Source organism: Beta vulgaris, chromosome 2 (genome assembly GCF_026745355.1).
Source record: "Beta vulgaris subsp. vulgaris cultivar EL10 chromosome 2, EL10.2, whole genome shotgun sequence".
Lineage (NCBI taxonomy): Eukaryota > Viridiplantae > Streptophyta > Magnoliopsida > Caryophyllales > Amaranthaceae > Beta > Beta vulgaris.
In genome coordinates, this window is record NC_079203.1 from 41,951,245 (window position 1) to 41,968,219 (window position 16,975).

General features: G+C 35.4%; 2 protein-coding genes across 5 annotated transcripts; one reads left to right on the forward strand and one right to left on the reverse strand.

Moving 5' to 3' along the window:
* Positions 1 to 5,899: 5,899 nt before the first annotated feature.
* On the forward strand, positions 5,900 to 9,677 carry BIN46 (beta-fructofuranosidase, insoluble isoenzyme CWINV3). 4 transcript variants are annotated; one of them, XM_010671083.4, is made up of 7 exons: positions 5,900 to 7,172; positions 7,304 to 7,312; positions 7,419 to 8,275; positions 8,494 to 8,652; positions 8,755 to 8,993; positions 9,080 to 9,170; positions 9,271 to 9,677. In XM_010671083.4, the coding sequence occupies exons 1-7, from the start codon at positions 7,007 to 7,009 to the stop codon at positions 9,478 to 9,480; spliced, it is 1,731 nt and encodes a 576-aa protein (XP_010669385.2). In that variant the 5' UTR covers positions 5,900 to 7,006; the 3' UTR covers positions 9,481 to 9,677. The 4 variants fall into 4 exon arrangements, 3 of the variants coding, with proteins under 3 accessions (XP_010669385.2, XP_057248633.1, XP_057248635.1); XR_008968148.1 differs by having other exon boundaries at positions 5,900 to 7,312; positions 8,755 to 8,956; positions 9,271 to 9,329; XM_057392650.1 differs by having other exon boundaries at positions 5,900 to 7,312.
* Positions 9,678 to 12,153: 2,476 nt separating this feature from the next.
* Positions 12,154 to 16,229, reverse strand: LOC104886618 (cytochrome P450 81Q32). Its single transcript, XM_010671085.4, has 2 exons — positions 15,279 to 16,229; positions 12,154 to 12,947 (listed from the first exon to the last, which is right to left on the reverse strand). The coding sequence occupies exons 1-2, from the start codon at positions 16,194 to 16,196 to the stop codon at positions 12,327 to 12,329; spliced, it is 1,539 nt and encodes a 512-aa protein (XP_010669387.2). The 5' UTR covers positions 16,197 to 16,229; the 3' UTR covers positions 12,154 to 12,326.
* Between the last annotated feature and the right edge of the window lie 746 nt (positions 16,230 to 16,975).

Sequence of the window (16,975 nt, forward strand, 5' to 3'; positions counted from 1 at the left end):
AGATCAAAAAAACTAAGTTCAGATCAGATCAGTTCATATCATGCTTATATTTTAAAATCATTATATCTTTCATTACATATTAGTAAAAATTATAATAATTGAATATTAATAAAGTACTCATTGAGACGAATCAAACAAGACCCCACATGACTATATTTTTTCTTATATATTGAGAAAAATCTAAAAGATAAAATATTGTAATCAGAAAAAATAAGTTCAGATCAGATCAGATTAGAAAAAATAAGTTCAGATCAGAAAATTTCAGGTGAACTAAACATAGCCTAATACTATTTGGTACATATATGTATTTTTCAATTACTACTGAAATGATACTACTTGAGTACTACTCGATATTGAAATAGTATTATCTGAATAACAGTTGAAGGAGACGTAATTATATAGGTGTGAAAATACTAAAATTATTTTTGGTGGAGTTTTTTTGAGACTTCAACAGTTTACCAACCATTACTTTGTCTTCTTTTGACAAGATTTGAAATCGGATTCTTTTTAAGTAAAAAGGTTAATTTCAAATTGTTCTTTGCCAAACAGATTTGGATGTGCATACATAAATTATAGGTGTACAAGAATACTATTATACTATGTACATATTCTTTGCCAATTGTTAGGTAAAAAGAAAAAATAAATAATTGAAAACTTAATCTATACTGAATAGTTCGAAATCTAGTTGGATTATTTTGAGGTTGGCAATTTTTTTGGAAAAAATAGTTGTCAGGGAGCAATTGTAAGTTGTTGTATTCGTTATTAGCTAGTTTTACAATTGGGAAAAAAAATTGAGGTAAGTTGAGGGTGGTGTTAAAAATGTTGCTCAAACGGTCTAACCCTAGCCTTTGATCATATGAATCGAGTGTTGGATAAAGACATGTGACGTTGTTGAGATATAATACGTACATACATTTAAATTACAATATAATGGGTTGGAGAGTGTATAATTTGGGGTATGAAAAAACTAGGCAAGAGCAAAAGAATTATTTTTGAAGGGAGAGACAAAAATATTATTAACCAACCTCACCATAGTTCGAAGAAGAATAAGGTTGAGGTAAGTGTTGACGTATAAACAGTGAATTGTGATGTGTAAGGGAAAAGAAGAGAAAAATTGGGTGGGATGAAGTTGGTTCATCATTACGTCTGTTAATTGGACATAAAAGGTGACTTATAACGATACAAATGCCTTTTCTTAAAGAATCAAAAATATAAAAAATGTTTTCATATTAAACATATTGTCCATACTTTCTATATATGGGGATCAATTTTTTAATTACTATTCCATCCGTTTATTTTTAAACTACACACATCTCTTGTCAAATTGTTTCTTTTAATCTGCACACTATTTTAGTTTTTACCGATTTGGGATGTGAGCCACACACCTTTAGTCAAATTTGACACTATTGTTATGTACTCTCTCTATTTTTTTTTATCGTTCTCACTTAGAATCTTGAGATTACTTAGAGAGAATCTTCTCAAATTTTTTAATTTATAAGAAAAAATATAGTCATGTGAGGTCTTGTTTGATTCGTCTCAATGAGTAGATTATTTATATTAAATCGTTATAATAATTTTTACTAATATATAATAATAAAAGATATTTAAATTCAAATATATATGTACATTGAGAGATGTGCACAAGAAAGTGAGAAATATAAAAAAAAAAACAGAGGGAGTACCTTTTTTGGGAGACCATGTGATGTACTCTAATGTCATTTTTTATTCTCCTTCATAATTTTCCACATCATCTTTCATACTTTTTACCCTTTTCTTGGTTATGATGAAATACAAAGACTCGTGAAAAAAGATGGAGATGGTGGGATAAGACTTTGTCCTATAGGACTTATTGAGTAATAGATAAGATTGTATGTTGAGGATAACGTATTTATCCTAGTTGATTGAATAGCATATATTGGTATTATTAGGATAATAGAAGTCGAATATTAGGAGAGGAAAATCCACTTCACAAGATTAAGGATGTTCCACTTTAAAACCATATGTCAATAAGGGGAGTAACCCTTTTGCCGTATAAAGTGAATTCATACATTATCTTTTATCAATGTGGGACACTCAAATGTACTGTGCGCTATACATTATAGCTTCAACACTATATAATATTATAGGTTATTTATTTTAATTCCTTCCTTTGTGATCAATATCAATATCAATATCGATATACTTCAAATTATAAAAATATGTGGAGAATGATTACAAACCGCCACGTGTCCACTCATTGTCTATGTTGACATACAAACCGACTTGCGTGGACTCGGTTCACGTTAACATTAGCATGTACCAGGCCAAAAGCATGTATCATTTCTAAACCATCCACCATATATAGCATTGAGTCTTACTATATCACGTGAATTCTACTATATCATGTGAATTCTACTCTATCATGCAGAAATCCACTATATCATGCAGAAACTCACTATATCACTATAAACATACTATATCATGAAGAAACTACATAATTTCTAAACAATCCACTACATTATGAAGAAACTCATTATATCATTCGAAAACATACTATATACATGCAAAAACTGTATCATTTCAGAACAATCCACTATATCATTCAAACACTGACTATATCATGCATAAACTTACTATATCATGCATAAACTACATATTTCTATATGTTGAAACATGTGTCACAAACTCAAGATATAATGCACAACCTACATCTTACTGCATGTTAAAACATTAAAATTAAATCTTTCACTATATTTTATATAATTTCACTATATATTTTATGTTAATAAAATCCTTTATATTTTATATAAGTTCACTATATCTCTATAAAACTCACTATATGAAATTATTAATTGTTGGTGTTAGATGCTATAAGGGGGATGAATAGCCCTCGCAGGTGCGAGTTGATACTTAACCATTCTGGGTCCGAATCTACAATCTCCTTTTCAATTGTCGATCCGAACCGGAGGTGAAAGCAATCGCTTCGTGCCTAGGACGTGCCATCGAGAGGTAGACTTGGATGATTTTGGACTTGATCAATTCTGCAGGGTTAAGGTGTTGTTGAATATCTTTAAACCTTTGCGAAGGAAGCAACGTATTAAGCACAAGGATGGACAGTTGACTACTATAGAATATAAGTACGAGCGTATTCCACATTTTTGTTTCAGATGTGGTGTGTTGGGACATAGTGATAAGGGTTATAGTGCTGAGAGGCTGGAGGATTGTGATACTGAACTAGGGTGGGGTGCGCGGCTGAAGGCATCCCCGCATAAGGGGCGGTCTAGAAATAAGGAGGAAGTGTCGGCCATTAAAGCAAGAAGGATGGTGATATTTGTGACGAAGGATGAGGATGCGAGTATGATTCAGGGGAAATTAATCTCCAACCAAGATGAAGGGGCCAGGTGTAGTATTCAGGGGGGGGCATGGGTCTATAATGGTTGGTGGTAATGGAGTTGATGTGGGGGTCAAACACGTGCTGCTGAAGCCACATGTGGAGATGGTGGGAAAAAGTGTTGGGGAACATGATGACAAGGGTGGAGGGCGTTGGGGGCTAGGAGAATATTGCCACTGGGCATGCCTATGCTGAGGGTAGTCAAAGAGTGAAGGTTTTTGATTCGAGTACCAAGTTAAATGATGTGGCAATTGGGATAAGTGTTTCCACTATCATTAATGCAACGAATCAAGGCCCTTCTTTTTCAGAACATATGCCTCCTCTTTTTCAGGTTGGTCTCTCCTCAAAATCAACCAAAAAAGTGCTATCACATAAAAAGAGTAATAATGTAAAAGGTAACATTATTAAGGTGCCTGCTTCCTCCTCACATATGGACATTTCTTATATTCATACCCCTGCTGATATCGATTCTTGTTCTAATTTTGAGGAAATGATGGACATTTATGATTCTGGTAAAAGAAAATGTGTTAATATACCACTGCATGATGGGGAAAATATGGATGATGACAGGAGAAAAAAAGCAAAGTTTGATTTCAATTAGAATCAGTCTATGGTTCAAGTAGCGGAGGTTGGTGTTGACCAACCCCGTGAAGAGCAATGAAACTATTGACTTGGAACTGTTATAGTTTTGCTAACCCTTGGACAGTTAGTGCTCTTCACTCTCTTTGTTGGAGTGATAGGCCAAATATCGTCTTTCTTATGGAGACAATGATTGATGCAAAAGTGCTGTAGAAAATTCGGAATCAATGTGGGTTTTAAAATTCCCCCGTTCGCAGTCTTGACCACCACATCTCCCTTCCCCATGGTCATCAATAAGATAGACATTTCCCAACTTCCTTCCTTTGAAGTCATGAAACAACTCCCTCATAGGTGAAGAGTGAATGATGCCCCCGAATCTAGAATCCACGACTCTGTGGGACTATCAACCCCTAGGACCAAAGCTTCCTCAATCTCATTCGATGTAGAATAAATCGATGAGTTATCACTATCTTCCTATTTATCATTATGGTTAGACTTTTCACCCTTCTTCTTGGGATGTGGACACCCCTCTTTGGATCACCCTTCTCACCACAATTCCAACAGGTAATACTAGCCATGCCTTTTGACTTACTCCGACCCCTTGACTTTGATCTTCTCTGAATGTTCTTCCCTTTTCCCTATTGTTTTCCCCTCCCTCTACCCTCACTGTATACTCCAAATGATTCTCCGTTCTACGTCCTTCGAATACTCTCACTCAAAATCAGATCACGGACAACATTATAAACCAATTTTTCTTTACTAGAAGAATTACAAACAACAGTTACTACAGGTTCCCCAACAACAGGTAAAGAGGACAACAAAAATTAGGGCTTTCACTTCATCTTCAAAGATAATATTAACCGAAGATAATTGACTTATTATTGAATTAAATTCATTAATATGTTCAGCAGCAGAATTACCATTATTCATCTCTAAATCAAATAAACGATGCATCATATATACCTTATTCAAAGCCAAGGGCTTTTCATACATATCTGAAAGTGCTTTGATCAATCCTACCGTTGTTTTGATATCCTTGACATTTAAGGCCACAGTCCCAGCCAATGTCAACGCACTACTGCTAATGCTTGCTTATCGAGTACCTTCCACTTTGCCTCTTCAATGCCATCCGACTTCGTCTCAGACAAGGGTTGATACATATTCTTCTCATATAGGAAGTCTTCGATTTGCATCTTCCAATACCCAAAATCTGTGCCATCAAACTTCTGGATTTTGATCTTCGCATCCTCCATTGTTAATCACTTCTAGATCTCGACAATAATCCAACATGGCTCTTGATACCACTTGTAAGTCCTATTGAATATCAATCTAGCAAGTAATATCAAACAATAATAGAACAACGAAACAACAAAAGCAACAAAAGACACAAGAGAACTTTTACGTGAAAATCCAAGAACTTGGAGAAAAACCACGAATATGCACTAGGAATCGATGAATGTTCAAAAAAAGATTACAAAAGTTCTCTAAGATCTCTCTGTAGCTTTTTCTCTCTTGAATATGAGAATAATAATGAATAATAATCCTTATAAACGCATTAAGTTAAATCTATTTATAACCCAACTCGAAAAAACGCGTTTCTACGTCAAAATTAACCATCGCCCGATCGGGCGCCAATTCGCCAAACATATTTCAGTCTCGGGCCCGATCAGGCACGACCTCGCTATCACGCCCGATTGGACGACCTTGCCCGATGCGATCGGACGCTCCTGCTTCTGCTCTGCTGTACACTTCGTCTCAGGCCCGGTCGGGCGACACTTGCCCGACCCGATCAGGCGAGGTCTACGAAACGACATTTTGACGAGCTTTTCCCTTCCCGCAACCTCATCTCCATATCCATAGTCCCATATAGTATATGCCCACTTGTTGTATTATATATATAGCCGAACTAACCCAAATAGATTTGTATTCCCCTGTTGGTGAGATGTCCCTTTCATCATTTATCATATAGTCTTCCCCATTAAAAGAGCGATTCCATCAAATGAAGAAAATTCTTGTGGTTTTGCAGAATGTTATTGTTTAGACTGTCCTTTTTTTTTTTGTTCTGTCCAATACATGTTTGATAATTGATAATATGCCTCAATGGAATACCCTCTTGTTTAAGCAATTTGTTCTTTCTCACCTTCCTAACATTAAGATAAATGGGCATGTGAACATTGCTTCTTGGATGAGAAAAACTGCTTAAATTACTCCAATAATAGCATTAAGTTCTCAATACGTTCTATTTTTTCAAGAAGGAATAATTTAATCAATTCTGACATTGATGTTATCCATACGTTTTTGTATGGAGTATGTGTGTAATGTGCATTAAAAACAAATCTTAGCCTTATAAAGTTTCAATCTGATATTTGTTTGTTTAGCAGACTTTGCCAAATTGCTAATTTATATGTTTTATGTATCTGAATATTCCTGCTATGAACTTGTCCATTTTGATATGACTCTTCATCTGAATATATGAAATTGTCCATTTTTTTATGCAACATTTTAGTTCCTCTTGCTTTTTTCTCGAGTCTCAACAAAGTGTAATAGTTCTAACTAGTTATTAGATTCGGGTTATGTCCTGAGTAAGAAAAATTTTCATTTATTAATATTGTATCTTAAAATGATAACACTAAATACCATTTGGTTGAGTGATTAAGACTTTAGTATATAATCTCGGTCATGAGATCAAAGCCCATACTATGCAATCTCTAATTTTTTTATTGTACATGAAGTAAAACTCACTTAAGAGAGTGCCATGTGACCCCGTTTTTTGTTTAGTATCGTCTTTCAAGAGTTTTATATTGATTTTAATGAACAAGTTGTTTATGTTTATATTACAAAGTTACCTACGTAATAAGAATAAATCCATTATGTGAGGGAAGTTTAATGTGCTTATTTGCGCAAAACTCGCCAATGTATAGCAAACAATGCTGTCAAAGAAATATTATATCCATAAATGCATAATAAACTCAACAAGTTGACTAGTCATTTTTTTTTTCCTGAGAGATGGGCATATAGTATATGGTTAGCTGTTAATATTAGCTGTAAAATCTAGATATGCATACCATGGAAAAACCTGTTGTTTGGGCTTTATTATTATGTTTTGTTGCAGTTGTCAATGGAGTTCAGACTACAGACCTCGGTCAGAATGGAGCGTCTGCAGGTACCACGCAGCCTTACAGGACTGCTTACCACTTCCAGCCTCTCAAGAACTGGATGAATGGTGAGTTGAACTCAAACTGAAAGTTTTTTTTGTTAGAAGTGTCTATATATGATGCTGACTATTTCTGTCTACTACATATATGTGGATGTAATTAATGGCGGTGTTGTTGAATCGGGACAATGGACTCACAGATCCTAATGGTATGTCCTATCTTGGTAGTTCATTCATTGAAAAGTTGTGAAGTTGAGATATATCTTGAATGTTAAGCACCCATATAAATTGTGTAAATTTTGCTTACTTCCACAGGACCATTGTATTATAAGGGTGTTTACCATCTGTTCTATCAGTATAATCCTTATTCTGCAATATGGGGGAACATGACATGGGGTCATTCAATATCAAATGATCTTGTAAACTGGGTTCACCTCGAGCATGCCCTTAATCCAATCGAGCCTTATGAATTGGGTGGTTGCTTCAGTGGGTCAATCACAATGCTTCCAGGGGGAAGACCTGTCATATTCTACACTGGAGCAGATACTAATAATTTCCAGTCACAGAATTTGGCATTTCCAAAGGATCCCTCTGATCCCCTTCTCAGGGAATGGGTGAAATCACCTCATAATCCTGTAATTACTGCAGAAGATGATATTGAGCCTAGTGATTTCAGAGACCCAACAACAGCTTGGCAAGCTGTTGATGGCACATGGCAAGTGCTTATTGGTGGAAAGATAGATGGTCGAGGAATGGCGTATCTGTACCAAAGTAATGATTTTATCAATTGGACTAGAAGTGAGAAGATTTTTCACTCCTCAGTTAAAACTGGAATGTGGGAGTGTCCGGATTTCTATCCTGTAAGCATTAATGGAAAAGATGGAGTAGACAACTACCTTGAGAAGGGAAATACCAAATTTGTTCTCAAGGCAAGCTTTCTTGATCATGATCATTATATACTAGGCTATTATAAGGCTGAAACAGATGGGTTTCAGGTAGAAGCAACTGACTTCATGGAAGCTAATACTGATTGGAGGTATGACTATGGAGGTAAATTTTATGCTTCAAAGACATTTTTTGATGGTGGGAAAAAAAGACGAATATTATGGGCATGGATAATGGAGGCTGACAGTAGAGCAAACGACATAAAGAAAGGATGGTCAGGGCTTCAGGTAATTGTCATTAGAACATTTGAAGTTATAGTTTGATAATACTTCACTGATAAAACACTGAATGCATATTCCTCTTTGAGTTGATGTTAAGATTTTTTTAACTGCTTACTCGGAACAACTGCTGAAATTGGAGCTGGAATTTGTGAACATCAGCACCTTATGTATCATTTTTGTATATTTTGGTTCTTGATTTCACTTCAAATTTTGCCTTAATGCAGTCGATTCCTCGAGCAGTGTGGCTTAGTGCTAGTGGAAATCAATTAATGCAGTGGCCAGTCGAAGAGATTGAAAGTCTTCGCAAGGATGAAGTAGAAATCCAAGACAAGGAGCTCAAGAAAGGGTCATTGGTTGAGGTAGTTGGCATCACAGCAGCACAGGTACTGATTCCGAATTACCAAATCAGTTTTGTCTGTTTTTTCATCTGCATCTTCTATATTATCTACGCAGTGTGAGTGATTACTTTTTCTTTTCAATGGAAGGCTGATGTGGAAATCTCCTTTGAATTGCCGAATTTAGAAGATGCTGAGCAGATGGAACCTAGTTGGACTGATCCTCAATTGCTCTGTGCTCAGAAGAATGCAGCAGTTGAAGGCAGATTGGGACCATTTGGCTTGCTGGTTTTGGCTTTCAGTAACTTAACAGAGGAAACTGCAATTTTCTTCCGGGTGTTCAAAAATCATAGTAGGCATATAGTTTTGTTGTGTAATGATTTGAGCAGGTCATATTCCATGACCCAACACCTTTAGTTCCTTGCATCTTCTTTTGAAATACCCCTCTTTTTCATCATCTTTTCTTGTTTTACAGATCCTCATTAAGTAGAGATGTTCGTAAAACTACTTTCGGAGCTTTTCTTGACATCAATCCCCTTCAGGAGAGCATTTCACTTAGAACCTTGGTGAGTAGGGATTGTAATTCGAAGTTTTTCTGACATAACCAATTAAGTGACACTCCATGGGTGTAACCTTAATGTCATTCTATTTATATCTGTTTTGCAGATCGATCATTCCATTGTTGAAAGTTTTGGTGGGGGAGGAAAGGCATGCATCACAGCTAGAGTTTACCCAGTTTTAGCAGTTGACAAGGAAGCAAAATTGTTTGCATTTAACAAAGGTAGCCATAATATTAAGATCTCGAAGCTCAATGCTTGGAGCATGAAAGAAGCCAAAATTCTTCCTATTATGAAAAGAAGAAAGCCCCCTGTCTAACATTGAAGATTTGAAGTCCTGCAGAAGTAGAAAACAAGGCATTAAAGCATGAAAGAAGCCAAAATTCTTCCTATTTGTCTTGTTCCAAAATTGATGGATTATAGGCCTCGACTTTCATACATAAGATTCTTTTATGATCATTAGTTGTTTCAGTCATCTTAGTTTTCTATTAAAAATATTTCTCGTGTCGAGTAGTATTTCATGATCTTCCTAGCATTGATGCATTGCACACCGAGTTATAAGAAACCACAGATCTTATAAGTATGCTTGTCCTTGCCAAGTTTAGTAGTTTGGTTAAAATTGTAAAAATACTGATTTTCTCGTTTTCTGCCCTTATCATATAGCCCTAAGTTGTAGACAGAGAAAGATAATAGTACAATCTCCAATACTCCTGGATTTTCCTGCCACTCTATGCTGTTGGAAGTATAAATTTCTACTATACTGGGTGCTGCTTGCTCAGAGAGCTTGCAGACGGTAACAAGGCAAACACTATTTCATAGATACCTCTGTAAAGATCCTAAGAGTTCTATCAAGAAAGGAGAAGATTTCTAAGAGGTTTGTCACCCTGTTTCTAACAGTAAGCTCAGATTAAGCTTACTGAAACTCAAGATCAGCTGATCAGAAATAGAGTAGAGAGATTACAGAGAGAGACAAAATGTGAATAAGGGATAGAGAAGTGAAGAGTGTTTTAATATATTTCTGAATCAATGCGAATGTTATTACAAGTAGCTATCTATAGAAAACTAGCTAATTGACCATACAAGGAAAATGATTAACCACTTTTTCCGCCATAACTTGCTTAACAGAAGTCCTAACAGAATTCCAGAATAGTTGATTAACTGTAACCACTATTACATCATTTTCCATACCTCTCAACTCAGAGATTTGTATTTCTCAAGGTACCCGATTGATTTTAGATAGATTTTGGATGGCAGTTTTTCTCCCAAGAAAGGATTGCTTATCCTATGGATTGCTGAGCAGAACGACTTCTTCCGGAATTCTGATTTGGTGTTCTTTGAGCCAAGGACCAAAATGTAGCAGCTCATAATTCCCTTTTCTCTGTGCTGATGTATTGTTTTAAAGGCCTGCCAGAAGTTCAGGAAACAGGTTATAGTATCAAAGTTATACGCAAGACATGAGAACATCCTTGTTTTTGTTTTGTTGCTATTATGCATCAGTGTGTTAAAATGTCTGTTTGGTGTATATAAATGTTACCTTGAGCATTCTGTTCTGCTTCTATTTGTTGATTCAAGCGTATTTGCATATATGCGTTGGATCCAAGATGAAGAGAAGTTAGGATAAGAGATCATTTCATATTTAGTGCATTACCACTCTAGTTATGTGTTATGTTATTCAACTTAGAATCAGGATAGGAATATTCTGGGTAGTACTAATGCAATATGGCACCATCCTTGTGCTAGTTCCGACGTTAAAACTCATGGCCTTCCCTTCTGCTGGTTATTATTCTCAGATTGGCTTGGTGTAGTTATTTGCCAAAATTTTGGGACTTCTTATATCTTCTTCTTCATGTACCTTTATAGTTTCTCTGTTATTGGTAATATAATATTTTTTACCTTTTACTTTCACAAATACCATCTAAAAACTTGCCGTAACTTACAAACTACAAGATGATTGAATTTATGCTGGCTTTTTTGCAGTATTTGGTCTCTTTTGTACAAATATCATATTGTTGATGAGTGGTTTGCAAGGCGAAATCATTAGTCTATATCTGGAAGGTTTACTGATTATTATGTTTAAAATGTTCTCTTTCTTCATACAACTTCTTAGCATGCGCCAAGTATACTCAACATTGTAAGTTATACAGGATTAAAATTCATCTCTGACATAATGTGGTTTCAACTAAAGTCTTAGAAAGATACTTCATATTTGTATCAATTAAAGTATTAAAGTCCAAGTTAGCCTTACTTTCTAAAACAGTTAAGATTAAAGGCTGTATATTGCCTTCGTGATCTGCTACATTGCTCAAGCTTTAAATCTTAATCAGAACGGTACAGTTAGCCAGCACACTGCGAAACACCAGAGACTCAGGCCTGCTTATCACTTCGAGCCTCTTGAAGATTGGATGAATGGTACGCCCTTCAAACCTGAAACTAAGTACAATTCGAGTAGGTGTTAAATGTTTAATCGTTCGTGTAACCCCACTTTCTTTCGTACTCTGAATATGATGTTAATTCTTTTCCTATCATGGCATATGCTTTGAATATGATTTTGGTGAATTCGTGATCAATGAACTTAAAGTCTAATAGTTTTCTTCTTATTATTACTGATTGACAGCCGAAGAGAAAATGCTACTGAAATGACTCACAAGTACAAGGAGTTCATCAGCATAATCGGCATGCTGTGTGTGGGCAACATAATATGGGTCACTCAGTGTCATATAATCTTGTTAAGTTGATTCATCTTGAAAATCTTCATGCTGACAGAAAGAAATGCTCCTGAATTGTCTGTTAATTACAGGGAAAATGTACTACAAGGGAGTTTATCAGCTATTTTATTAGCATAATCTTCATGCTGTAGCGTGTATGTATCTTAGTATTTATTGAGTATGTATCGCAATGGACAACATAATCTTCATTCAGTGTCATATGGAGTTTACTACCTATTTTATCTAGAATGTCATTAACATATATAAATACTATTCAATTTTGTGTATAAGAAACCATGGAAAAACAAGTTTAATCATTAGAAATAAAACAGAGCTAGTACAAACTCTTTAACTCATGTTTGGTTATGAAAATACAAGAGAGGAAAGCAAAGAAACAAAGTCAAACACATTGACTCAAATTTCAGATCCCATCATTTTGAAGGTGGTGAAGGCGTTCACGTCATGTACAATCACATTTTGGTAAGATAGCGTGACGAGGTGCAACCCTTGCTTGAAGTGGAACAATCTTGTGCATGAAAAGGTCAGGCACTTTGTTCATATCCACGAGTTGATCATCGATCCTCTCCCAATCGAAACACTGGATTAGAGAGCCTATAGCAAGGCTAAGAACACGAATTGCCAAGCCTTCTCCAGGACATATCCTTCTTCCTGAACCAAATGGCATCATTTTGAACCCAATACGATAGCCTTCTACGCCATCAAATCTTTCTGGCCTAAAATTTTGTGGATCACCCCAAATATTAGGGTCATTTTGTATTGCCCATATGTTGACATCAAGTGCCGTGCCCTGTGGAATAGGGTACCCTCCGACGATGCAATCCTTTGAAGATTCATGAGGGAAAAGAGTTGGATTAGGTGGGTACATTCGGAGTGTTTCTTTGATGATGCATTGAACATAAGGAAGGCTCTTAAGATCGGATTCTGCAAGCAATCTATCATGTCCTACATGGTTTTCGATTTCTGTATGCGCTTTTTCTAGAACTTCTGGATGGTTAAGTAAGAGTGAGAATGCCCATTCCATTGTTGTGGCTGACGAGTCTGATCCTCCTACTAAGAGATCCTGTTCACCATTTGTAATGACATTCAACACATAATCAGTAAAAAGGTTCTAATAGCTACTAGCTTCCACTCAATCTATAGCTTATTTTAATTTAATTGATATCTTATGTCTTGATTTCAATGGAATTGTATCTAAATGGATTTGTTGATTCAATCAAGAGCATGATTATCTCTATGGGAATAAGTAGGTAGGATTGCTAGGAATTTATTGGTGATACTATGCTTAAAGTCTCTTTTTTGCATGATTTCATAGGAACATGTAAGATTGCTTGTTTAGAGTAGCCGTTGAGACTCGAGAGACTTCTATGGTATTTTTAGGTCGCATTATTCCATTTGGACTATTGATTCATGGGAATAAGGGAATAATTCTATGTGTTACTTATGCTAGTGGGGATGCTTGAGTCTAGGTGCCTTTAAATTTATTACTTCTATTGGTTATTATTAATTAATTACAATAATAATTTAGTGTTAATTTGACGTCCTACTGACGTACTAAAAATAATTATATAACCCAAGTCATTAATTTATAAGAGCACTTATACAATGTTTCACACTTTCCCTTAAAAAAAATATTTCACACTTTCCCTTAAAAAAAATATTTCACACTTGAGAAGTCGACAGACTCAACTCTTTTTTTTTCATATAAAATAACATAAGATATATAAACAACTATGACTTACACAAGAAAGAAATAAATAGTGTGCAACTTCAAATAGCTTGAGAGATTTGGAATTCGGTAGGAAGAGGTATACTGAATCTAAATTTATAATTTGTATCTCGCACTTAGCTTTTTCGAAATGTAATCCGGACTTGGTAGCTTCGTTGTCATGAATTTGAGCTATCATATTTTATATATTTCTTACTTTTGCGTCAATCTTATGTTCTTAACACGTGGTTTTTAATTTTCTATTATTTAATAACAACAAATTAACTAAAAATAATAATAACAATTATATTTATAATGATAACAACAAGATTAATAGTAATTACCAATATTAATAATTAATAAGTACAACAACAACAATAATAATCCTTTTTAACAAATGTACTAGTAAATATTAATACTCCATTTGTATTTTTTTATCTTTCTCACTTAGAATCTTGACAATATTAACAATTAGAGAGAATCGTTTAGATTTTTCTCAATATATAAGAAAAAAATATAGTCATGTGGGGTCTTGTTTGATTCGTCTTAATGAGTACTTTATTAATATTCAATTATTATAATTTTTACTAATATGTAATGAGAGATATTTAATAGTAATAATGAGTTATTAAATATAAGCATGATTTGAACTGATCTGATATGGTCTGATCTGATCTGATCTGAACTTATCTGATCTAATCTGATCTGATCTGATCTGATTAGATCTGAAATAAGCAAAAATAAGGTGAACTAAATATAGCCTTATTTAGTTAAATTGAGTCAAGGTTATCTAGTTCTTGATATCATCTGTCTTTTGTAGAATGGACGAACTTGACTTATCTTGCTATATGATTCAGAGTTTAATTAGCAATTATTTGGTTAGATGTGCTACACTTCTATCACCTTCCACTATGTGCAACTCCGCATTCTCTGGTAATATTCCATACTCATGTAATTATATAACCTCATAATAATGGTCACCAAGGTCATAAAATTAAAGTATCATTATAAAAAATATTCTAATGGATTGAATTCTAATGGACTGAAAAGAAGGTGAAAAAGAATACACACATATTGTTCTCTCATAAATCTAAGTAGAAATGAACTATGATTAATGATAAGAATGTTTCACTAGGTACCTTTGAGGTTTTATGAAATTCATGAGATACTCATGCCGTTTCAAAAATTTATCAGCTATTTCTTAAGTTTACATATAGTATACCAAACACCCTTAGTAACTTTTTGGTGTTGATTCTGTTAACTTAAATGACCAGAAATCACTTAAACGTTACCCCAACCTAATTCGCATGTTAACCTACACTATGCCAAAAATGTCAATTCTTAGTGATATAAAATCACCTTTTTTCTGCCGTTAAAATAGTTTTAATAGTGGCCTAACTACGTCTTAGGCAATTTTATCTGCTTCTATAAGACTTTGTTGGGTATAATGTGAAATATTAAGGGAATTAGGATAGGTCAACTGATTTTGGATCATTTAATATAAGAGAATCAACACCCATAAATTATTAAAGGTATATGGTACATTATATCCAAACCTAAGGAGTAACTAAATGAATTATTAAAACTGAGTGCATATATAGATAGTTAGTGTAGATGCGAATATTCTGTGCAAAAAATTATTGAGTGCATAATTTAAAAGAAAACGAAGTGGGTAACGTAGCGTACCAACAAGATGCTGAAGATGATCTCATCCTTGTAATACTCCGGCTGGGATTGTTGCAGCTCCAACAGCACTTGAAGCATGGGCTTGACTTTTACCGTTGAGTCATCATTGTTTTCACTATGGCAATCTTTTACCTTGATCTCCCTTATGTACTCTTCAATCAAATCTCTCATAAGTGCGTCTCTATCTTGTTTGAACTTTTGTAACCTCCTCTCTTTCCCCCAGTCTAACCACCTGAGATACGGGATAAAATCTCCAATATGAACCACGTTAGCAAACCCAAAAAAAGTTTCAACCATCTTCTCTAGCTTCTTAGCTTGCAACCCTTGGTACCTCTTCCCAAATATCAACCTAGTCATCACGCTCATGGCCAGGTCAAATAACTCAGGCCTCATGTCAACTACCTTTGATTTTGATTCTGTATCTGACCCTGCGATGACTTTACGGTAGAGTCGTTGCACGAGCAAACGGACTTCATCAGCCCGTATATAGATGCCGGAAAGTGACTGAAGGCGGTGAGACGAGAGAAGCTCAACCGCGGCGATCCTGCGTAAGTTCCGCCAGTGGGGGCCGTAAGGTGAAAAATTGATACTAGTAAAGTTGTTGCCTGCGTACTTACCGATTAGAATGCGGTGTGGGCGGTTGCAAAAGGCAACGTCATTTTTACTTAGGCATTCCTCGGCAGCGGAGGCGGAGCAGACAGACAGACTGGGCATCCACCCGAACTCTAGATAAACAACAGGGCCGTATCGTTCTGCTAGTTTGGCTAAGCACTCGGCTAATGGGAATGTTAGCAGCCAAAAATGGCCAATCAGTGGTAAACACAAAAAAGGTCTAGGAGGCCTGTTTTGCAATTTTCGCAAAAAGTGGAATGTCACCATGTACAATACCACAGCGATGGGGAGATAGTACAAGTGCATCTTTCCAATTTTTGTGTGTTTTTTTTTTTTGGGGGGGGGGGGGGGGGTTAATGTTCTAATTAATCCTATGAAAGTGCTAACAATTGGGATGAATGGTGAGTTATTCAAGGAGGAAATAAAAACAGAAATTTTGGAACTCTTAAAATATATGATAGAAAAAGAATTATTTAATCGAAATAATACAAATTTTGACCGGTTTTTCCAAAATAATACAAATTTTAGGTTTTTTTTAAATAATACAAACTTTACACCTAAGTTTTGTGTGTTAGCTCAAAGTTGAATGTAACCTAATAAATAAGTAACACGGGGACACATGTCACTATTTTATTAGTTGTTTTTTATTTTTCCTCCTTTCCTCAAAACCTTTTTTTTTATTATCTTTCACCCTTTTTTCTTACCCCTGCCCACCAAAAAACCACCCCTTTCCCACCCAAGCCCACCGACACTCTACTGTCGCGAGTTATATGGATTGTGGGGGGCTATTTCAGAGTTTAGGGAAAGGGACGGGGTGGCTTCGTGGGTAGGGAAGGGTCTGGGGGTGGTTTCGTGGTGGGGGAGGGGCTCAGGTTGTTTCGGGATAGGAACGAAAGGGGCTATGGTGGTGGTTTCGTGGTGGAGGAAGGGGTAAGATCAGTTTTTTGGGTGGCGGAGGAGAGAGAAAGAAATTTCAGTTTTAAAACTTTCTAAATTTTTTTGCCTGTTTTACAGTTTCAAGTCAGGTTGATATACTTTAGGAAAAGTTAATATAAAAATTGTATTATTAAAAAGTAATCTAAAGG

What these genes read in the sequence shown, in the direction of transcription:
- BIN46 (XM_010671083.4), top strand. Translation starts at nt 7,007, where the DNA reads ATGCATACCATGGAAAAACCTGTTGTTTGGGCTTTATTATTATGTTTT. An exon ending in AAGGATGGTCAGGGCTTCAG is followed by an intron (nt 8,276 to 8,493) that starts GTAATTGTCATT and finishes GCCTTAATGCAG; the next exon opens with TCGATTCCTCGAGCAGTGTG. An exon ending in TTGTGTAATGATTTGAGCAG is followed by an intron (nt 8,994 to 9,079) that starts GTCATATTCCAT and finishes CTTGTTTTACAG; the next exon opens with ATCCTCATTAAGTAGAGATG.
- LOC104886618 (XM_010671085.4), bottom strand. Translation starts at nt 16,196, where the DNA reads ATGCACTTGTACTATCTCCCCATCGCTGTGGTATTGTACATGGTGACA. An exon ending in TCATCTTCAGCATCTTGTTG is followed by an intron (nt 12,948 to 15,278) that starts GTACGCTACGTT and finishes AATGGTGAACAG; the next exon opens with GATCTCTTAGTAGGAGGATC.